At 49.9% G+C, this 23,708-nt stretch overlaps 1 protein-coding gene across 2 annotated transcripts; it reads left to right on the forward strand.

The window, feature by feature from the left end:
- The first annotated feature begins 7 nt into the window (after positions 1-7).
- Positions 8-14,098, forward strand: twnk (twinkle mtDNA helicase). 2 transcript variants are annotated; one of them, XM_038822320.1, is made up of 6 exons: positions 8-570; positions 3,174-4,556; positions 5,890-6,130; positions 9,584-9,691; positions 11,739-11,880; positions 12,306-14,098. In XM_038822320.1, the coding sequence occupies exons 2-6, from the start codon at positions 3,179-3,181 to the stop codon at positions 12,555-12,557; spliced, it is 2,121 nt and encodes a 706-aa protein (XP_038678248.1). In that variant the 5' UTR covers positions 8-570; positions 3,174-3,178; the 3' UTR covers positions 12,558-14,098. The 2 variants fall into 2 exon arrangements, with proteins under 2 accessions (XP_038678248.1, XP_038678249.1); XM_038822321.1 differs by having other exon boundaries at positions 13-570; positions 3,174-4,370.
- The last annotated feature ends 9,610 nt before the right edge of the window (positions 14,099-23,708 follow it).

The following is a 23,708-nucleotide window of genomic DNA, read 5'->3' on the forward strand; positions in this document are numbered from 1 at the left end:
AAACACACTACTTAAAAAAAATTGGGGGCCGCACTGCAAATTTTGCAATGCAACATTAAAAGAAACAAAAGGCTGGTAAATATTGCAAGTGATAATAATACAGGGGAGAGCGGGGTAGTTGCAATGGGGCTCAAGAGAAACAGCCTGCCATCCGCACAGTGAACGAGGGGATTCACTCGCTATCTTGCCTGGTAAATTGTTTAATCCCCGGGCCAACATTCGAAATCCCCGGGCCAACATTCGAAATCCCCGGGCCAACATTGCAAAATCCCCGGGTCAAGATTCCAAATCCCCGGGCCAACATTCTAAAGCCAGGCAGCACGCGCCGCCAGCCGGACCTGGTTGTTGTTACACAGCGCTGCCTCTTTGCTACATGTGTATTTACTCCAGACCTTGAGATACATGTGGGCTGTGTGTGCAGTGAGAGAACGGCTCCCTCTTGGTGCTCGGGTCGCAGAACCGGTGCTTGGTCTTTGCAATGCTTTCAGTAAGCAGCCGACTAGAGCTGCCCCTTTGAAGGAATGGCACCAGCTGAAACCTCAGCGTGTCCGGCGTTATAAATAGCTGGAGGTAAGGTGGACGGAGCGAATGCGATCGATTTTGAGTCGTGCATTCGCGCAGCATGATTGTGCATCTGACAGCTGTCCTGAATCGATAAACTTGCTAAGATCTATTGTAGTGATGGAACCGTAGAATTCCGACAGTGCAGAAGGAAGCCGTTCGGCCCATCGAGTCTGCACCGACCCTCTGAAAGAGCACCCTACCTGGACACATCCACCCCCCCCCCCCATCCCTGCACACTTTTGCACTCTTAAGGGGCAACTTAGCACGGCCAATCCAAATAACCTGCACATCTTTGCCCAGACATGTGCATAAAAATAACAGAAAATGCTGGAATAAAACTCAGCAGGTCTGGCAGCATCTGTGGAGAGAGAAACAAGGAGTTAACATTTCGAATCTGTATGAAACCAAAAAGAAAATCTGGGAAACCCTCGACAAAGGGTCAGCTGCACTCGAAACGTTAGCTCTTTTCTCTCCCTACAGATGCTGCCAGATCTGCTGAGATTTTCCAGCATTTTCTCTTTGGTTTCCGATTCCAGCATCCGCAGTAATTTGCTTTTATCGAGTCTGTCTGACTTCTTTGGAGTTGAAGGGCGGGAGAAATGAGATGGATTAAAAAGTGTATAAGAGGGTGTGGAGCAGTGGATTAGAAAGTCAGTGATCGGTGAGAGCGAGGAGAGATTGGAACAAAGGTGCAGATCACCAGATCTGGTTAATGGCAGGAGAGGGTTCTAGTAGTTGAATAGAGGTAAGATTTCAGAATGTGTCAATGGGAGAATAAAGGTCAGAGCTTAGTGAAAGTAAGACTTAGGAACAAGCGACAGGTGGCCCAGTGGGGGAGGGGGGCAGGAGGTTTGCTTTGGGACAACAAATGTTGATTGATTTGATTTATTGTCACACGTACTGAAGTACAGTGAAAAGTATTTTTCTGCAGCCGAGGGAACGTACACAGTACATATATAGTAGAAAAAAACAATAATCAACAGAGAACATTGACAAATGGTACATCGACAAACAGTGATTGGTTACAGTGCGGAACAAGGGGCCAAGCAAAGCAAATACATGAGCAAGAGCAGCATAGGGCGCTGTGAATAGTGTTCTTACAGGGAACAGATCAGTTCGAGGGGGAGTCATTGAGGAGTCTTGTAGCTGTGGGGAAGAAGCTGTTCCTATGTCTGGATGTGTGGGTCTTCAGACTTCTGTACCTTCTGCCTGATGGAAGGGTCTGGAAGAAGGCAATGCCTGGGTGGGAGGCGTCTCTGATAATGCTGTCTGCCTTCCTGAGGCAGCGGGAGGTGGATACAGAATCAATGTGGGGGTGGCAACCTTGTGTGATGTGTTGGGCTGAGTTCACCGAAGTCTGCAGTTTCTTGCGATCTTGGGCCGAGCAGTTGCCATACCAGGCTGTGATGCAGCCGGATAGGCTGCTCTCTACGGCACATCTGTAGAAGTTTGTGAGAGTCGATGCAGACATGCCACATTTCTTTAGCTTCCGTAGAAATGTTTTGGATGTCAAAAAATGGTCAAGGTGGAGGTGAAAGATCACAGCTTAAAGTTGATTCCTGAGGACAGGAACAGGCCTGATTGGGAGGTGCGGTGTTGCTCCTCCTGTTTATATTGGTCTCCACTGGAACGTTACAGCACGCCAAGAACAGACATGTGGGCAAGAGAGCAAGGTGCTGAGTTACAATGGCAAGCGACAGGAAGGTTGGGGGCATGCTTGTGGGCTGAGCGAGTGATTGTCAGAATCTGCAGTATATTGCTTTTATTTACGTTGAATTAGATTCGCAACGTTCCGCCCCAGCACCGCAGTTTATGTAGCAGGCAGAGTGCTTTGATGTAGAATTCTGTTAAAAAAAAACTGCCTTTAATGCACAGGAAGATCCCAGAATTTCAAGTAGCTCACATTAACACTGCATTGAAGTTACTGTGAAAAGTCCCTCATTGCCACACTCCGGCACCTGTTCAGGTACACAGAGGGGGAATTCAGAATGTCCAATTCACCTAACAGGCACGTCTTTCAGGACTTGTGGGAGGAAACCGGAGCACCCGGAGGAGACCCACGGAGACACGGGGAGAACGTGCAGACTCCGCACAGACAGTGACCGGGGCTGGGAATCGAACCCAGGACCCTGGCCCTGTGAAGCAGCAGTGCTAACCACTGCGCTACCGTGCGGGTTGTGGGCATGTAGCCAGCATTTGCTGCCCTTCAGAAGGTGACAGTGAGTTCCTTCTTGAACCGCTGCAGACCCTGAGGACTCCCTTTTTGCTGTACTGTAGTGTTGCCTGCCCTGCCTTCAGCTGCCAAGAATCTAAGCTGCGGAATCTCCTCCCTATACCATTCCCTCCTTTACGTCACAATCTCATTGAATGGAGGAGCAGACTCGGTGGGCCGAATGGCCTACTTCTGTTCCTACTACGCCTTATGGTCAAAGATGCTCCTTAAAAGCCGCCTCCTTGACCGAGCTTCTGGACACCTGCCCTGACATGCCCTGAGTGTTGCCTGAGCACGCTCTGGTGAAGCGAGTCGGGGCATTTCATTATCTTAAAGGTGCTATAGGAATGCAGTTTGTCGCTGGTCTTTCAGCTGTCTTTTTCTCTCCTCTCCCCAGAGAACATGCTCCACAGTGGCTGCAGAGCGGTTAACGGGATCCTGCAGGGATCAAACCTGTCACGAAGGTGGTACAGCATCGCGGGTATCACCCGCAGGCGACGGACTGCGCCATCGATTAACCCTGCAATTGGAAGGTCCCGCCTGATGTTGGCGTGGCTAAGAGGCGCACCGCACCCAGCCCCTCTCAGCACCACGCCCTCGCTGTGTTTCTGCGCCAAGGGAAACGTTAAAAGCAAGAACGTAAAAGCTGACGTCTTGTCCGCCTTCGCTCCCGTGACGGTGACTGAAATCCGGCAGTACCTGCGGGCTAAGGGCATCCCGTTCCATGACGGGTACAGCTGCCTCCACGTTCCCAGCTTGTTCGTCGGCAAGGTGTTTGACACGGGCAAGGCGGAGAAGGAGACCTTCACGCTCTTCATCGACAAGACCACGGGCCAGTTCCTGTGCAAGGAGACTCTGCTAGAGGGGGGTTGGCAGGACTTCCAGGACTGTCTGGAAGTGATGCAGAAGGAAGGCCGGGACAACCTGGGCCCGGATGTGCTGCTGAAGGTGCCGGAGAGCGACTGGGAGCTGAGCGAGCAGGAGATGGACCTGAAGGAGGTGCAACAGATCTGGAACAAAGCGATGGCCTTTGCTGATGTGGAGGAAGAGGAGACGCGCCTGGTCAAGGCCATGTTCGGGATCACAAAGGTCCCTGATCTGATCCTGAAAAAGCTGAGTGTGAAGTACTTCAAGCCCACTAAAAGTCTGGTGTTCCCCTGGTTTAATTGGAGGGATTTGAGTTTGAAAGGGTTAAAGCTGCTTTCGGCCGAGCAAAATGGCCGCCAGGTCAACTATGTGGCAAATACCCTGCCAAAGCCCAGCAGCTACCACAACCTCTTTGGTCTCCATGTCCTAACGAGGAAGGATACGACACTGGTCCTGACGGGGAAGGAAACTGACTGCCTGGCAGTGACCAGCGCCACTGGCCTACCCTGCGTCTCCTTGCCCAGGGGAGTCAGCTGCCTACCGCCCGCCCTCCTGCCCTACCTGGAGCAGTTTAAGAAGATCACCCTTTGGCTGGGCAGCGACCTCCTCTCCTGGGAGGCCTCCAAGATCTTCGCCCGCAAGCTCAACATGAAGCGTTGCTCCCTGGTCCGGCCGGGTGACCAACAGCCCTGCCCCCAGGAGGCTCTGGCCATGGGCCTCAACCTGGGTAAGATTGTGAAGAACGCCGTGCCCGCCGGTCACAAGTCCATCATCTCCTTCCGCCAGCTGCGAGACGACGTGTTTGGGGAGTTGGCCAATGTCGACCAGGTCTCCGGCATCAAATGGCAGCGGTTCCCCGATTTGAACAAACTCCTCAAGGGGCATCGTAAAGGGGAGCTCACCGTTTTCACAGGTAGTTTGGTTACTCTCCTCAACGCAGCCGCAAATCTTGGTCACACCCCTGTTGGCAAACGGATAAATGCCCATTTCAATTTGGTAACCAGCTTTATGACACAATTTGTCACAGCCTCCAGAACCCTTTACCACCAATTAAGTCAAGTTTGAAGTAGAGTCAATGTTGTAATTCAGGAAACGGGGCGGCCAATTTGCGCACAGCAAGCTCCCCCAAACGGCAGTGATGGCGACCAAATTAATCTGTTTGTAGTGCTGTCGACTGAGGAATTAAAATTGGCCTGGACACCAGGGGCCTTGCCCCCTGCTCTCCGACAATATACTGCCTTGGGGTCCTACACATTAACCTGACAGGACAGACAGAGCCTGGTTTACAGTCTCGTCTCTGTCAGGGGGCCACTCACCCAGTCCTGCACTGGACTGTCAGCTTAGATGACGTGCACTAAAATCTGCCGCCGGAAAATAGGCCGCGGGAAGGCGGGAAATGCCGCCATTGGAGTCAGACGATTGTGGGTTCGTGGCCCCCTTTGGGAATTAAGCACGTAACCTAGGTGGGCATTTCAGTGCAGTACCGAGGGAGTGCTGCACAGCCCGAGGTGCTGCCTGTTACGTTAAACTGGGGCCCCATCTCCCTGATTTCCAGAATCCACAGTATTTTGCTTTTATTTCCATTGAATTAGATTTGTAGCTTTCCACCCTAAGCACTGGAGTTTATGTAACTGGCAGGGAGCTTTGATGCAGAATTCTGTACAACAGTGACCCTCGAGGACCTGGGTTTAATAATAATCTTTATTAATGTCACAAGTAGGCTTCCATTAACCCTGCAATGAAGTTATTGTGAAAATCCCCTAGTCACCACACCCCGGCGCCTGTTCGGGTACACGGAGGGAGAATTTAGAATGTGCAATTCACCTAATAAGCACATCTTTCGGGACTTGTGGGAGGAAACCGGAGCACCCGGAGGAAACCCACGCAGACACTGGGAGAAGGTGCAGACTCCGCACAGATAGTGATCCAACCCGGGAATCGAACCTGGTACCCTGGTGCTGTGAAGCAGCAGTGCTAACCACTGTGCTACCGGGCCGCCCTAATGCCCCATCCGATAGACAGTGCAGCGCTCTCTCCGAACTGCACTGAAAATTGTGAGCTTAAGTTTTGTGCTGAATTCTTTGGAGTGGGACTCGAACCCACGTCCGAGGTTGAGTTTGAGATCAGTATGCTGCTGCGTTTGTCCGTCGGGGCTCTGTGTGGTAGGGATCAGGTAACCATGGCAACCAGTAGGGCCGGCTTTGATCGGGGCTCATCATAAACGGCCATCTTTCTCTCGCAAACAGGTCCTACAGGCAGCGGGAAGACGACCTTTATCAGCGAGTGCGCTCTGGACCTCTGCATCCAAGGGGTGAACACACTGTGGGGAAGCTTTGAGATCAACAACGTCCGGCTGGCCAAGATCATGCTGACTCAGTTTGCGATGCAGCGCCTGGACGACCAGCTGGACAACTACGATGAGTGGGCCGACAAGTTTGAGAACCTGCCGCTTTTCTTCATGACCTTTCATGGGCAGCACAGCATCAAGTAAATTATTGGGTGATCCAGATAGACAGCAGCTTATATTTACGTCGCCCCATTAGAGCGTTATCAAACAAAATGTTACGCCCAAACATTGGGAGATATTAGAATAGGAAAGAGGTGGGCAGCCCAGGTGTGAGTAGTAAGGGTAAGCGCTATCGTGGTGGCTTTGGCCTGTGTTTATAGGCTTCGGGCCCTCTCGGCTCCTAATGGGTTCCCCATTGCGGAAAGTAGCCATGCTTGTGCATTGGGTAAGGACAGGATCACGCCCGTCTGAGATGCGCCCACCCTTCTTTCCCTAGCTAGTTATCCTACCCGCCTACACTCATTGCCCAGGCTCGGCCTTCGGGGATGGCTCACTTTGGGGTGTTGTCGCTAGGCTGTTGTTGCCCGTGCAGCGCGGGGGGCTGCACATTTTGGAGCAGGAGGGTAGGAACTGGGAGGGTTTAATAGAGGTGTTCGAAATTATGACGGTTTTCATCGAGTAAATAGGGAGAAATTGTTTGAAGTGGTGGAAAGGTCAGTAACCAACCAGATTTCTGATAATCGGCAATGAAACTGGGGTAGCTGGGGGGGGGGGGGGGGGGGGGGGAATGAGGAGCAATTTTTTGCCGTAAAGTTGTGATCTTGAACCTACTGCTCGAAGGGGTGGAAGTAAATTTGATAACTTTCAAAAGAGAATTGCACAAATGCTTGAAACGGAAACGCCTGCTGGGGAAAGGACAGTGGGGAATGGGGCCAATTGGATAGCTAGCACGGGCAAAGAGGGCCGAATGGCCTCCTTCTGTGAAATGAAATCTGTGCTTTATCATTCTATTGCTAAACAGACAGGTTCTGTGTCATTCTTCCCCCCCCCCCCCTTCCCCAACCACCATTGCACATACAGATCAGGAGGAGCAAACGGCAGTAACGTGCAGGATTACAGAACACGCTGTGAAATCTGCCGCTAACGAAGCTTTCTGTTCTCACACTAACACGTTTTTCTTGCAAAAAGAGTATTGTTGAATCGCAGGTTCTAAAACTATTTTCTTTCTTAAAAGGTTAACAAAAAGGGGAGTTTATAGGTGCCATGGTAAATAGGATGATGTCTCCTTTAACCATTGAGAGCTATGTTGATTACACAGAGGTTACTGGTGATTTGGGATATTGGACTTATCGTTAGCAGCTCTTTCTGCAACAGGACGACAGCAAGGTCATCGGCTGATGTCAGTAGAGTGAACCTGACTTCTAATTAAATCCACAACAAACAGTTAAGGATCCTAGAATCCCTACAGCGCAGGAGGAGGCCATTCCGCCCATTGAGTCTGCACTGACCCTCCGAAGGAGCATCCCTACCCAGACCCATATCCCGACCATATCCCTATAACTGCACCTAACCTTTTGGACACCCAAGGGTCAATTTATCATGGCCAATTCACCTAACCTGCACATCTTTGGAGTGCGAGGAAGCCGGAGCACCCGGAGGAAACCCCACGCAGACACGGGGAGAACGTGCAGACTCCACAGTCACCCGAGGCCAGAATTGAACCCGGGTCCCTGGCGCTGTGAGGCAGCAGAGCTAACCACTATGCCACCCGATCTAGAGCCCACGTTTACACAATTTATATAAGCTTTTATTTGTAGAGGTACACGGCACAAACATGTACCTCCTAACCCAACAATCGCAGATTGGGAACTTGGGCTGCTGGAGTGGGCAAAGGCCATTCGGCCCATCAAGTCAGGCAGTGTCTTTGTAGGATTGTTCCATTCTGGCCTTTCTGCTCCGCTCCCCCTATAACCGCCATCGTTGATCCCGTGAATTGGTGGAGTATAAGTTTCTTTGAATGTGGGGTTAATACCGTCTAGATCAGGGGTGGGCAAACTTTTCCGTGCAAGGGCCACATTCAGAAATTCACAATTCACAAAGGGCCGCATAGTATATTAAGTAAAATAATTACTTCACCCGGTTATGATTCTGGGCGCCTCATATAGAACATAGAACAGCACAGAACAGGCCCTTCGGCCCTCGACGTTGTGCCGAGCAATGATCACCCTACTCAAGTCAACGTATCCACCCTATACCAGTAAGTAACCCAACAGCCCCCCCGCATTAACCTTAAAAAAAAATTAAAAAAAAAAAAAAAAAAAATTCTTTAAAAAAAAATTTTTTTTTTTTTTTTTTAATGACTTGGTGGGCCGCAGAAATACCTTTGGCGGGCCGCATGCGGCCCGCGGGCCGTAGTTTGCCCACCCCTGGTCTAGATTCTCCTCAGAAGATTTGGAACCTGCAGTCCATGGGACCACAATGCTTTCCTACTATCTCGGTGGAGAGAAACGTTTTTTAAAAAACTAATGCACCAGTGTTTTCAGATCCATGAATCAGCTCGGGTATAATTAAGTTAAGGCGATAATTAAATGGGTTGTAAAATAAAATAACTTTGTTTGGCCCTATACTGGCCCTTTGAAATAGCCATCCAATTGACCCTGTTCCCTAGTCTTACCCATAGACCATTTTTTATTCCAAGTATCTATTCAATTGCCTTTTGAAAGTTACGATTGAATCTGCTTCCATCTCCTTTCACACAGCTCATTGCAGATCACTGAAACTCTCCTTATAAAGATGTCTCCTTATCTCGCCTCTGGTTCTTTTGTTATTTATCTTAAATTATTGTCCACTGACGTTCATATCTCCTTATCGACTTGGAAATATATCGCCGTTGCTTCACCGTCAGTGGGTCCAAATCCTAGAGCTCTCCCTAACAGCACGGCGGATGTACCTACACCACGTGGACCGCAGCGGTTCAACAACCACCAACCGTCTCCATTGGGGATGAGTAATAAATGCTGACCTAGCCAACCACGCCCACACGCCTTGGATGAAGGAATGAAAGTAAAATTCCAACGAGACCCTTCAGGATTTTGAACGCCTTTATCAAATCCCTCCTTAACCAAGGAGAACGATCCCAGCTTTTTTAGTCTTCACGTGATTGTGCTGGGAGACGGGAGTTTTCATGTTTGCAATGGTTTCCGTTCCAGCCCCAGCCGGTGCCCTCAGTCCAGCCCTGCTTTCTATAATTTGATGCAGCAGGGTAGCATGGTGGTTACCATAAATGCTTCACAGCTCCAGGGTCCCAGGTTCGATTCCCGACTGGGTCACTGTCTGTGTGGAGTCTGCACGTCCTCCCCCTGTGTGCGTGGGTTTCCTCCGGGTGCTCCGGTTTCCTCCCACAGTCCAAAGATGTGCGGGTTAGGTGGATTGGCCATGCTAAATTGCCCGTAGTGTCCTAATAAATGTAAGGTTAAAGGGGGGGTTGTTGGGTTACGGGTATAGGGTGGATATGTGGGTTTGAGTAGGGTGATCATGGCTCGGCACAACATTGAGGGCCGAAGGGCCTGTTCTGTGCTGTACTGTTCTATGTTCTATGTTCTATAACCTGGTGATCAGTGTTGAATTTAACAAGGTTTCCCTTTATTGTGCAGGTCGGTTATCGACACCATGCAACATGCAGTGTACATGTACGACATCAGCCACATTGTGATAGACAACCTCCAGTTTATGATGGGACAGGAACATCTCTCCGTCGACAGGTAATTGCTCCTTTTAACTAAAACACGGGGGACAGGTTGTGATCATGCTATCTTGCTCATTTTTGCAACCCATCGCACGCGATCCGCCGAGCTGAATGTTCTATGTCTTCTAAATGCGGTGGAAGCTCCCTTCATTGATTTTCCTTGGTCTCCAAGATCCCAAATATTCCCCCATCCCTGTTCAAAATGTAACATCTCCAATCATGGGTTCAGCAAACTGGTCCAATCTCAGGCTCCAGCTGTTCTCTCCCCAAATCCCCCTGTGCAGAGATTTGCTGGATCTGGACCTAAGGAATTAACGTTGGCCATTTGGCCCCTCAAGCTTACTGTGCTAGTCAGCCCCTGATAGCACTTTTGGCTGTGCCTGTACCAGGTAGACTGCAGCCGTTCAAGAAACGCCGTCTTCAGGCCTTTGAGCAATGGGCAACAAATGCTGGTCAATATATTTTTAACGTGCTATATTTTTACTAGCGCTAATTCCTTTCAGTTCCTCATTCCCGTTAATCCCTTGGTTCTCTAGAATTCCCGGGGGAGGGGGTGGTGTTGGTGAAAGGCGGAGTATGTCAATGTGGGGACACATCCCAGGAAAGATGTGACGTTATCCACTCTGGTAGGAAAAACGGAAATGTAGAATATTCCTTAAATGGTGAGAGATTGGGAAATGTTGACATCCAAAGAGACGTCCTTGACCACAAGTCTCTGAAGGCTAACATGCAGGAGCAGCAATCTATTGGGAAGGCAATAGGTATGTTGGCCTTTATTGCAGGAAGGTTTGAGTATAGGAGCACTTGCTGCAATTGTATAAAGCCTCAGTGAGACCGGGCCTTGAGGATTGCAAACAGTTTTAGTATCCTGCAGGGAATACACTGAAGATTCACCAGACTGATCCCTGGGATGGAAGGAGTGTCCTACGAGGAGAGATTGAGGAGATTTGACCTGTATTCTCTGGCGATAATCTCATTGCAGCGTACATAATTCTTACAGGGCTTGGCAGGGTGGATGCAGGAAGGATATTTCCCCCTGGCTGGGGTGTCTAGGACTAGGGGCCACAGTCTCAGAATAAGAGTTCGGTCAGATAGACGACCTATAGGATGAGGAAAAATTTCCTCATTCGGAGGGTGGTGAATCTTTGGAATTCTCTGCCCCAGAGGGCAGTGGAAGGTCAGCCATTGGGTATGCTTCCGATTGAGATTGATGGGTTTCTAGAAATTGAAGAAATCGAGTGGGGCTGGTTTAGCACACTGGGCTAAATCGCTGGCTTTGAAAGCAGACCAGGCAGGCTAGCAGCACGGTTCAATTCCTGTACCAGCCTCCCCAAACAGGCGCCGGAATGTGGCGACTAGGGGCTTTTCACAGTAATTTCATTTGAAGCCTACTTGTAACAATAAGAGATTTTCATTTTTCATTTTTTCAGAATGCGGGGGAAAATGGCATTCTGAGGTAGAAGATCAGCCACGCTTTTAGATGAATGGCAGAACTGGCTCGATGGACTGAATGGCCCAGTCCTCTTATTTCCTACGCTTCCAGGAAGACGAGAAGCCATTCAGCCCCTCAAACCTGCCCTGCCACTCAGGTAGACCAAAGCTGACCTGTAGCTCAAGTCCATTTTAACTACCTTACCCCACCTTTCTCAGCTGACAAGAAAATCTCTCAAACCCAGCCTTGAATTTTTCAATTGACCCCCCAGCCGGGCATGTTAGTGCTATGGGGACTATATATCTCTAATTCTCTCTCTCTCTCCTCTCTCTCTCCTCTCTCTCTTCTCTCCTCTCTCTCTCTCTCTCTCCTCTCTCTCTCTCTCTCCTCTCTCTCTCTCTCTCTCTCTCTCTCTCTCTCTCTCTCCTCCCTCCTCTCTCCTCTCTCTCTCCTCCCTCTCTCTCTCTCTCTCTCTCTCCCCCTCCCCCCTCCTCCTCCTCCTCCTCCTCCTCCCCCCCCCCCCCCTCCCCCCCCAACGCATGCACACACACAATAGGGACCAGAGAGAAGAGAGAGCCCTGACTGGTTCGTTTCTATCCAAATGAACTAAAGTGCTATTTTCACACCCCAGGTTTTCCGCACAGGATTATATTGTTGGGACGTTTAGGAAGTTTGCTTCGGACAATAGTTGTCATGTGACCCTTGTCATCCACCCCAGGAAGGAAGAGGACGATAAGGAGCTGCAAACAGCTTCTATCTTTGGAACAGCCAAGGTAAGTTGGATGTCACTTAAAAACAAAAACATTTAATTTTACAAAGGCTAGTGGCCCTCCCTTACTGCGCCCCTTTCCACCTCGAGGTCCTGGTATCAAGTCCCGTTCACCCATCGCCCCCTGAACTCACCGGCCACAGCTGGCATTCGTGTCGTGAAAAAAATTGCCCCCCACCCGCTTACCTCGCGAAACCCCCTCCTTCCCCCCGCCTCAGTGTTTTCCGAATTCTATAGCATTTCTTTTGATTCTGGGTTACTATTCTGTGGTTTAAGGCATCCCTGACCTTTAACCCCACTGGAGCCAAATGTTCTTCCCTTTGAGTTACCTGGCGTGGGGGGTGTTGGCTTGTGTGTGTTTGGGGGAGGGGAGAGAACGACAGAAAATGCTGAAACCCTTGCTCACTTTGCATTGTTTCCCTCGCCCAGGCCAGTCAGGAAGCTGACAACGTGCTCATTCTGCAAGACAAGAAGTTGGCCTCGGGCCAAGGGAAGCGCTACCTGCAGGTGGCGAAGAATCGCTTCGACGGAGACCTGGGCATCTTTCCGCTGGAGTTCAAGAAGGCCTCGCTCACCTTCTCGGCCGTCAAGGGGAAAGCCAAGCTGCGGAAGGTGAAGGAGGACGACGCCGCCACCCCAGAGCAGCCTGGGAAGTCCGCCAATGCCAAAGAGAAAAAATGAGATTGGTGGGAGGGGCCTGTTCTGCCCGGCACACGGCGGTATCAGGGGGCGGTGGCAAAACCGCCACGGGCTACCCGCAGACACCACAAGCTCAGACCCCTAAGGTTCCTGTTTCCTTAACACTGAAACCAGCTCTGTCATTGTGGCAGGGGCTCGGCAGCCTGTCGACAGGCCAAGCTGCTTCTCAGTGCGAACACGGAGCTTTTGATTTCTGTTGCTTTTGTACATTATCCCCGGGGCAACCATCTAAGACTTGCTGCGGGTTTGCGGGTTAATCAACTAACTGGAACTTATAAAACAAATCAGAACACTTGGAATTGCTTTAAATGGCAGCTATTATTTACCTATGTTCAACCTAAACCTGTAGTCTATACCACAGACCTACCCAAAGACCCTCCCTAAATGTTCTCTCCTGTTGAGTTGAAGGTGCTCTGGAGTGAAGAATGAAAGGTCCTGCATTTATTTGACCCCTTTCACAACCTCAAGACATCCCAAAGTGCTTTACAACCAATGAGGTTCTTCCAAAGTGTACTCACTGTTATACTATTGGTTGACCCTTGACATGACAATGGGAGAGAAAAACTGAGTTCAACGTTTACAGACTTGGCATGTGCCGACTGACTGGTAGGAAAAAAAACTACAATGATGATGCTTGAAATTAAATCTCTCTTTTTTATTCATGGGAACCTAACTACAAGACTGAATACAGCCTTCGCTGGCTACGTTATTTTATAACTTTACATCGCCATCAGCCTCAGTTTCAGCTTTGAAAGAATTACATTTGGAAATGAGGAGCGGGAGGAAAAATATTGCAGATGCTGTAAACTTGCAGTGACCACAGAAACTGCGGGAAACATTCAACAAGTCAGGCAGTGTCTGCGGAGAGTGAAACCCAGCAAACGTTTCCGGTCAATGATTTTCCACCGGAACTGGAATGTATGAAAGATCATTGACTGACATACAGCAGTAACTTTCTGCTCACGCCACACAAACCGACTAAATTGGCAAATGTTTTCCAGAGAAAATTGAACTCTTTCTGGAAGTGCCCCTTTGTTGTGCTTGTGTGTGTCTGTCTCTGTGGATGTGCCTGACTCTGTGCATTTAGCTGTCTGTGTATGTGTCTTGTCTGTGTATGTGCCTGACTCTGTGCACTTAGCTGTCTGTATGTGTATGTGCCTGACTCTGTGCATTTAGCTGTCTGTATGTGTCTGTCTGTGTATGTGCCTGACTCTGTGCATTTAGCTGTCTGTGTATGTGTCTTGTCTGTGTATGTGCCTGACTCTGTGCATTTAGCTGTCTGTGTATGTGTCTGTGTGCGCATGTCTTGTGCGCACATGCGCACGTGTGTCTGCCTGTGCGCATGTGTGTGTCTGTGCACATGTGTGTCTGCGTGTGTGTCCGTCAATGCGCGAACACGTCTGCGGGTGTGTGCGCGTGTGTGTGTATATATGTGCCTGTGTGCACGTGTATGTCACTGTGCATCTGTGTGTGCGTATGCCTGCCTCTGTGTTTATGTGTGTGTGTGTATATATATATATATATATATGCCTGTCTCTATGCTTTTTATTCATTTACGGGATGTGGGTCGCGGGCTAGGCCAGCATTTATTGCCATCCCCAGTTGCCCTTCAGAAGGTGGTGGTGAGTTGCCTTCTAGAACCGCTGTAGCCCTTGAGTATATGTGTGTGTGTGTACGTCTGTCTGTGTGTGCGCGTTTCGCCTGGTGTATGTGTCGTATGTAGTGCGAGTGCCAGTCCATATATGTAATGTGTGTGCGTATGTACCTGTGGGCCTTCTGACCCCACCATTTACCTCCATGTTTACCAAAGCACACAAATGTTCATTTTTTGGAGCCTGGGGATATCTTTTGGTGTTGGAGAAATGATCTGCAAATAACGTCCATCCTGTTGACCAGCTCTCGAGCAAAATTGAGAGTAGGAGGTCTGGACATTGCTTACTGCTGAAGGAATGGACTGGCCCTGACCGTGTGGCTGGTAATGCGTCGAATTCTGCTTCCCATTCCTATCGCACTGGTTACGACCCATCCTGTGGAACACGTTGGCTGCTCTTTATTGTTGCTGTTTAAGTCTGGACCTTTGCTTCTACCCTGAATCCTGTGGTACGTGCGACAACAGTGATTGTGTACATGTCGAATGATCATGCTGTTCTGAACAGAGGGTTAATGTTTTCTTCCAGCTTCATTCTGAATTATGCACCATTTTTGCCTTGAACTTAAAGAAAAGGAATCATGTTTTGTTTCAACTTTGCTGCTAAGTGTTAGAACTAACTGTACAAACTCTACCACCAAGTTACCTTGCCTATTAGGAGTTAGTTTTTACTGGAGTCCATGCATTTCTGATGTCACTTTTTGTTATAAAATGAAACAAAATCAACTGGGTCTCTTTGGGACTATAATGATTTGTCACAAATTCAACCGGGAATTCAGGAGGGATGTATTTGTCTGAAAGAGTGATTAGAATCTGGAGCCCACTATCACCAGGAGAAGGTGAATTAACGTGGCTTCGTTCAGGGTGAAGCCGGATGACGGAGAAAGGAAAAGAGGAGCTACAGATGGGATTAGGTGGAGATGGAGGAGGATTGAGAGACGGGCTTGGGTGGGATATAAACACCAACGCTGACCGCTTGGTTGCAAATGGCCTGCTGGGTGTGGTAGAAAATATAATGCAGTGTGCTCTCTCTCCACTAGGTGGTGCCAAATCATTTGCTATCGAGTAACCCCAGGGGTAGACTCCCTGAGCGGGATTCTCCGACCCTGCGGTGGGTCAGAGATTCGCCGGGGGGGGGGGGGGGGGGGGGGGGGGGGACTCATGCGTCGTCGGAGAATCAGCACATATCGCGGCAGAGCGCCCCCCCACCCCCCGGGCCGGAGATTCTCCGCACTCGACAGGACGATTGACCGCCGAGTTTGGCCGAGCCCCGCGGGGCCGTTCGTGTGTGGTCTTGCCCAGCGGGACCTCGCCATTCATGCTGCAGGGGCTGTCCTGGTGTGGGAGAGGGAGGATCTGACTCTTGGGGGGGGGGGGGGGGGAGGCCTCCACGTTGGCTAGCCCCACAGTCGGGGCCTACTGATCGGCAGGCGAGTGTATCCCGGGGGGGGGGGGCCTCTAGCGCTCCACCATGTTGCCCGGGGGCCGGCGCGGACAAGGCAATCCATGCGTGAACTCGGGCCGACCATGACGCGCATGCGTGGACCCGCGCGTTGTCCGTGCTGGCGCCCATATCGGTAACGAGCTGCGTGAAGCGCTGCAGTGACGTGCTGGCCCCCTGTGCGGCGCAGGATCCCTGCTCCTCGGGGCCAGGTGCTGCTGCCTTAGGAACGCTCTGGCGTTTACGACAGCGTCAACACTTGGCCCCAGGATTGGAGAATCCCGTCCCCTGAGTTTGGAGGATTATCTTTTTATATCCGTTCATTGGCGGAGGGGGGAGGGGCAGATTTTACATTGCGTGTTCGTGCCCTGGGGTGGAATGTAAAATACAAGGGATGGGCTCCCTCGCGTTGTCCACCACGATATGGTTGGGGGAATGGGGGGGGATTGGTGGGCAGGTGCCAAATCGGCAGGCCGCCTGCCACATGTGAACAAATAATTAAGAGTGAGTTGAGTTTGTTAACAAGCCAATTGAACCCCTGTCCACACCATGACAGGATTGGCCAAAGCTGGCATGCGCCTGAGCGAGGGGTGGACGTCCCGCACTTTCCTGGTCGTTGGATGCGGCCTGTCCATTGCTGTGGAATGGAGTCTTTTTTCTGACTGGCCTTTTGCTCGAGGGTGGGTGAGGTGGCGAAAGTAGCCATAGGTCCCCGGTCCCCGGCCCCCCCCCCCCCCCCCCCACACACACACACACACACACATTGCATTGACCCCCAGATATGAAAGATATGTTTTAGCCTTGGAGTGCCCTGCAGCGGAATTCTCAGCCCGCGGGATATTCTGCTCCACCGGCAGGTTTCCCAACGGCGGGGGAGGGGGGGGGGGGTTGGCCACAACGGGAAATCCCGTTGACCGGCTGTCGGAACTGAGAATCCGTGCCGGAAAACGAGGCTGGCGGACTGGAGAATCCCGCTCCTGGACTTTAGTGCAACAACAACAAGGTGCCTGTTTAGCACCTTTAACAGGAAAACATCGCAGTGTGCTTTTTGGGAGAGTCGCATCTTCTCGATACAATTTCCTCAATGGGAGAGATTGGCAGCAGAGCTGTTGACTGTCGAGAATGTAGAGCAGACACGAGAAGCATCGAGAGGCCATTGTTGCAATTGGAGAAGACAAATAAAGTGAAGAATTTAAAGAAACAAAGGATTTTTTTCTTCCACTGAAAGGGCATTGAGGAGCTCAATGTAACTCAGACATTGTTTAGCACACTGGCTAAATCGCTGGCTTTGAAAGCAGGCCAGCAGCACGGTTCAATTCCCGTACCAGCCTCCCCGGACAGGTGCTGGAATTGGATTGGATTGGATTGGATTTGTTTATTGTCACGTGTACCGAGGTACAGTGAAAAGTATTTTTCTGCAAGCAGCTCAACAGATCATTCAGTACATTGGAAGAAAGGGAATTGAACAGAATTCAAGAAAGTACATGAGAATACATAATAGGGCAACACAATATATACAATGTAACTACATAAGCATTGGCATCGGATGAAGCAGACAGGGTGTAGTATTAATGAGGACAGTCCATAAAAGGGTCGTTTAGGAGTCTGGTGACAGTGGGGAAGAAGCTGTTTTTGAGTCTGTTCGTCCGTGTTCTCAGACTTCTGAATCTCCTGCCCGATGGAAGAAGTTGGAAAAGTGAGTAAGCCGGGTGGGAGGGATCCTTGATTATGCTGCCTGCTTTCCCCCGGCAGCGGGAGGTGTAGATGGAATCGATGGATGGGAGGCAGGTTCGTGTGATGGACTGGGCGGTATTCACGACTCTCTGAAGTTCCTTGCGGTCCTGGGCCGAGCAGTTGCCATACCAGGCTGTGATGCAGCCCGAGAGGATGCTCTCTATAGTGCATCTGTAAAAGTTGGTAAGGGTTAATGTGGACATGCCAAATTTCCTTAGTTTCCTGAGGAAGTAAAGGCGCTGTTGTGCTTTCTTGGTGATAGCGTCGACATGAGTGGACCAGGATAGATTTTTGGTGATGTGCACCCCTAGGAATTTGAAGCTGCTCACCATCTCTACCTCAGCTCCGTTGATGCTGACAGGGGTGTGTACAGTACTTTGCTTCCTGAAGTCGATGACCAGCTCTTTAGTTTTGCTGGCATTAAGGGAGAGATTGTTGTCATTGCACCACTCCACTAGGTTCTCTATCTCCCTCCTGTATTCAGACTCGTCGTTGTTCGAGATCCGGCCCACTATGGTCGTATCGTCAGCAAACTTGTAGATGGAGTTGGAATCAAGTTTTGCCATGCAGTCGTGTGTGTACAGGGAGTAGAGTAGGGGGCTAAGTACGCAGCCTTGCGGGGCACCGGTGTTGAGGACTATTGTGGAGGAGGTGTTGGTGTTCATTCTTACTGACTGTGGTCTGTTGGTCAGAAAGTCAAGGATCCAGTTGCAGAGTGGAGAGCCAAGTCCTAAGTTTTGGAGCTTTGATATGAGCTTGGCTGGGATTATGGTGTTGAAGGCGGAGCTGTAGTCAATAAATAGCAGTCTGATGTAGGAGTCCTTGTTTTCGAGATGCTCTAGGGATGAGTGTAAGGCCAGGGAAATGGCATCTGATGTGGACCGGTTGCGACGGTATGCGAATTGAAGTGGGTCAAGGCATTCCGGGAGTATGGAGGTGATGCGCTTCATGATCAGCCTCTCGAAGCACTTCATTACAACTGACGTCAGGGCCACCGGGCGGTAGTCATTGAGGCACATTGCCTGGTTCTTCTTTGGTACCGGTATGATGGTGGTCTTCTTGAAGCAGGTGGGGACCTCGGAGTGGAGTAGGGATAGGTTAAAGATGTCTGTGAAAACCTCTGCCAGCTGGTCCGCGCAGGTTCTGAGTGCACGACCAGGGATCCCGTCCGGGCCCATCGCCTTCCGTGGGTTCACTTTCAGGAAGGCCGATCTGACTTCGGAAACTGTGATGGTGGGTATGGGTGAATTATGGGTTGCTGGGGCACTCGATAGCGGGTTGTTGGTTACCTGCTCAAACCGAGCATAGAATGCATTAAGTTAATCGGGGAGGGGTGCACTGCTGCCAGAGATACTGCTCGGCTTCGCTTTGTAGCCCGTTATGTTGCTTAGTCCTTGCCACAACCGCCGAGAGTCTGTCTGTGACTCTAGCTTAGTTTGATATTCTCTCTTGGCATCTCGGATGGCTTTGCGGAGGTCGTACCTGGATTTCTTGTATAGGACAGGGTCGTCTGCCTTGAACGCTTCAGCTCTGTCCTTCAGTAGGGAGTCAATCTCGCGGTTGAGCCATGGTTTCCGGTTGGGGAACGTACGTACTGCTTTCTTTGGCACGCAGTCGTCCACATATTTGCTGATGAAGTCTGTGACGGTGGTGACATACTCATTTAAGTTAGTCGCTGAGTTCTTAAATATGGACCAGTCCACTGTCTCCAAGCAGTCACGTAAGAGCTCTTCTGTCTCCTCAGACCAGCACTGCACAACCTTCTTAGCTGGATTCTCCCGCTTGAGTTTCTGCTTGTAAGCCGGGAGAAGGAGCACAGTCTTATGGTCTGATTTCCCAAAGTGCGGTCGGGGGATGGAACGGTAGGCGCCCTTGATTTTTGAGTAGCAGTGGTCAAGAGTGTTGTCGCCCCGGGTGGTACAGGAGATGTGCTGGTGGAATTTTGGCAGTACACTCTTGAGGTTGGCTTTGTTGAAGTCTCCGGCCACAATGAACAGGGCCTCCGGGTGTTCTGTTTCATGAATGTGGTGACTAGGGGCTTTTCACAGTAACTTCATTGAAGCCTACTGGTGAGAATAAGGAATTTTCATTTCATTTCATTGCACTGCCGGAGGCTGTCAGCGTTAAAGACTCAAGGATGCTGTTGAACAGAGTCAAACCTCAACAACCTGCATTAATATAGTGCCCAGTGACACGGCCTGCAATACCTGTGTATTGTAAATACCATAATTTATTGATAGTAACTGCAGTACTTGTGTTAAATAAATTCATGTAGCAGCTCGTTAAATTAAAAGCTCCTTCCCTAAACTGACGGTCTGACCTGTCATCAACCAGCTTTTGTTTACTATGTTTACGACAGAAGCACAATGTCCCACTACCCTGTTTCTCCACGAGGGGGCGCACTGAGCCATTGTTTGAAACGGGGCGGAATCGCAGTAAAGAATATGCGTAAGCATTCTGAAAAACATTCAACCCATTCACCAGGGACCAATAAAGCAGCACAACCATGGTTTCGCGAATGCGAGGGAAGGGATCACACAAGGAGAACACATGCCAAGAGGAGAGAAACATGCAGTCACGTCTCCTGTTTCAGAATGTATTCGGCCGTGTTAACTTCTCGTCCTCCCCGTGTCTGCGTGGGTTTCCTCCGGGTGCTCCGGTTTCCTCCCACAGTCCAAAGATGTGCAGGTTGGGTGGATTGGCCACGGCTAATTTAGTGTCCACATAAGGTCAGGTGGGGTTACGGCGATAGGGTGGAGCTGTGGGCTTAAATGAGGATGTGCTCTTTCCGGGGGCCAGTGCAGACTTGATGGGCTGCATGGCCCCCTTCTGCATTCTATGATACTCTTTCTATCACCCTGTAAAATGTCTCCTTTTCAAACATGTTTCAATTTCCTTTAGAAAGTTGGACAAATTGGCAAACCACCTGCGACATAATGGGCCAAATGGCCGTCTTCTGTGCTGTACGGTTCCGTGAAAAACGACACGGTTTTCCCAGGTGCGTAGAGAGGGTGCGCAATGGAACACGAAGGTGGTCCTTTAGGATTCAGCTCCGGAGGAAGGGGATCAGACAAATCACCTCAAAAGATTGGTGGCGCGGAGGAAGGGGTGGGGGGCGGTGGTAACTGAAGGTGTCGGACATAATCAGCTCCATTTTAGTGCCAGGATGCATTGGAAAAACCTTGGACCTGTTCGCAAATGGGGCTAAGTTAGTCGGGTAAATGCTGATGACGGTGGGGGGGAATCGTTCGTACATTCCCCACCCTTTTGTGTGGCAATTGCGGGGACTGATTGGGCCCCTGCAGTGAAGCGTTTCTGGTTTGACCCAACTGTTGTCATGCGGTTGCCAAGGCTTATGAACGGCACGGACTTCCTGACATTACAGAACGGCAGCTTGTCTTTCATTTCGACTCCGTGATGTCCCATCAGTTCCACCACATCACTCAAATCCGTCTGTGTCAGTTTGAAAGATGATGCAGTTCAACTGAGGCATGGAGCTCGCGTCTCGGGAAATATTCATAACAATCAGAAAATGTAGTTAATAGAAAAATTAATCACGGTTTCCTTGTTTAACACTCAACGTTGTAACAACCGAACCCGGAGACTTAATACACTTCTTGCTTGATGTGAACAGGGCCCTAATTAGCTCATTCAAGCTGTGCTTGAGGTAACATTGGAAGCAACCCGACATTTAAAGATGGAAAGGTCAAGAAAAATTTGTTACAGAATTGCTGTGGTCAGCATTTTCAAATGGTAACACTCATCTTGCTTTGTTTACGATTCGAATGCGATACCAATCATGACTTTGATTAAAATAGACGTTAAGGGAAAAGTGGTTCACAAAATGATTATTTAGTGTCATCAATGGGGCGTGGAATATCAAAATAACTTTTTTTATTGAATTCTCAAAAGGGTACACTCACTTGTGTTTTCTGATGGGAGCTCAGTTGGCTGGAAGGCTGGTTGGTGATGTGGAGCGAGACCAACAGCCCGGGTCCAATCCCCGTACCGGCTGAGGTTATTCATGAAGGCCCTGCCTCCTCACCCTCGCCTGAAGTGTGGTGATCCTCACCTTGAGGTGAAGTCAGCTCTCCCTCTCAAAGGGGAAATCAGCCAATGGTCACCTGGGACTATGGCGACTTTGCGACGGGACTGTGCAATTTGGTTGCAGAGGGTGATGGTACATTGTCGCAAGCTGTCTCGTTGGTGTGAAATGTCATTGGATTATGGGACGTGGACGATGCAGGTTAGGCCTGCATTCATTTCCCATCCCTAATTGACCTTGAGAAGGGTGAGCTGCCTTGTATTGCAGTCCATCTGGTATGGCTGCACCCCCCCCCCCCCCCCCTCCCACAGCTGTTAACAAGGGGGTTCCAGGCTTTTTTTCAGGTTAGGGTGCTCGTTCAAAGGGTCGGTCCAGATCGAGGGCCTCTGTAGGAATTCCTTGGATTAGTTTATTTTAAACACACATAAAATGTGGGAAGGGGTTTCAATGTCCCCTCATTTTTTTGTGTTTGTATAATAGAAGAGTTATGGGGGATGAGGGTAAGAAAGGAATTCAGGCCAAAGACAACAATTCAAATAAGTTATGATTTCATGTTAGGCCAGAGTCCAAGAAGTCAACGCCCAATGACGGTTCTTTCCAGGTGGCTTTGGCAGAATTCCTGGTCTTGATCCTCGGAGCTCGGTTGCAGGTCGAGTCTGTTGAAGATGCTGCCAATTATTCCCGTGTCCTGGAAATGAGTTAGTTCTGTAGGTGAAATGCAGGTTTCTTTCTGGGGATCAGACTTTGAGAGAGATGGCGGTCAGGGGCAGGCGGCTAGTCTGGGGTCCCCTTCTCCTCGCTGGTTAACAGTAGGGAAAACGCAAGAGCCGTATAATGAAAGCAATTCAAACGGCTCCCGCCTCGGTCATGTGACTTGGTGGTTACACGTTGAGCTGTTCAATGAATGAATCCCCTCGTTAAAACCCATTGTGTTTTGAGCAGGTAACTAATAATAATAATCTTTATTGTCACCAGTCGGCTTACACTAACACTGCAACGAACAGCACTACGAAAATCCCCGAGTTGCCACATTCCGGCGCCTGTTCGGGTAAACGGAGGGAGAATTCCGAATGTCCAATTCACCTAACAAGCACGTCTTTCGGGACTTGTGGGAGGAAACCGGAGCACCCGGAGGAAACCCACGCAGAATGTGCAGAGTCTGCACAGACAGTGACCCAAGCCGGGAATCGAAGCTGGGACCCTGGAGCTGTGAAGCCACCGTGCTAACCACTGCGCTACTATAACCGTTGGAGATGAGGAGTCGCAAATAGCTCAGCCTTTGTCCATATCTGGTTGGCGCAAACACCTTGTCTCCTACCCCCCCCCCCCCCCCCCCCCCCCCCTCTGTTGGTTCGGCTGGAATGTTTATACAATGCAAGGAGTTTGAGCCTTTGTCCCTTTTTAAACTGCTCAGAAACTTCCAGAACTGGCGGATGCTCAGCCATCTGTCCATTAAAAAAAATTATAAGTTGGCCTGGATGATATAGGCATACATCTTTCCCTTCATGTTTTCTGATCATGATTGCACTGTCAGAGATACCTTCAATTGCAATGTCACATCAGCGGAACAACAGTGTGTGTCCTCAACAAGATTCACCGAGCAACTCGCCAAAGCTCCTTTGACAGCATCTTCCAAACACGTGGCCTCTACCCACTAAAAGAACCAGGGCAGCAGATGCCTGGGAACGCCACGCTGTGTGATATGCAGGTTCCCCTCCCAGTCGCACACCATCCTGACTTGGTAAAACAAATCACCGTTCTCTCGCCCTCGCTGGGTCAAAACCCCGGCACCCCTTTGCCAACAGCACGGTGGACGTGCCTACATCACAAGAACTGCGGGGGTCCAAGAAGGTGGCTCAGGAAAGTTCAAAAGGAAAATTGTTGACCTGAATCGTGAAACCTGTTTCTCGCTTCTCGGCTGCTGTTTCGAATTCACATTTCCAGCATCGGCAGTATTTTGTTCCTGTTTTAGCCATTTTCAGTCTTTATTTCCCAGCGCTGAAAGGTCTGCATCCAGCACGATCACTGTGTTCAAACAGTTCTATTTCTCAATATGTCCGATAGTTGCACATGGCAATTGTCACTGTGATACAACACGGGTACAACAGGCCAAAAGGCTCCCTGTGCTGTATCGTTCTATGAACACAATCTGTGAGGAGCTTTGGTCCACCTTACACTTTTGTTCATGAATAAAGCAACTGCATTAAAAAGTAGATCTTTGTGACTGGCTCACAGCTGTCATCCATGAACCATCATCGGGTTCCA

This window comes from Scyliorhinus canicula, chromosome 16 (assembly GCF_902713615.1).
Source record: "Scyliorhinus canicula chromosome 16, sScyCan1.1, whole genome shotgun sequence".
Lineage (NCBI taxonomy): Eukaryota > Metazoa > Chordata > Chondrichthyes > Carcharhiniformes > Scyliorhinidae > Scyliorhinus > Scyliorhinus canicula.

What these genes read in the sequence shown, in the direction of transcription:
- twnk (XM_038822320.1), top strand. Translation starts at nt 3,179, where the DNA reads ATGCTCCACAGTGGCTGCAGAGCGGTTAACGGGATCCTGCAGGGATCA. An exon ending in CATGGGCAGCACAGCATCAA is followed by an intron (nt 6,131 to 9,583) that starts GTAAATTATTGG and finishes TTTATTGTGCAG; the next exon opens with GTCGGTTATCGACACCATGC. An exon ending in CTATCTTTGGAACAGCCAAG is followed by an intron (nt 11,881 to 12,305) that starts GTAAGTTGGATG and finishes TCCCTCGCCCAG; the next exon opens with GCCAGTCAGGAAGCTGACAA.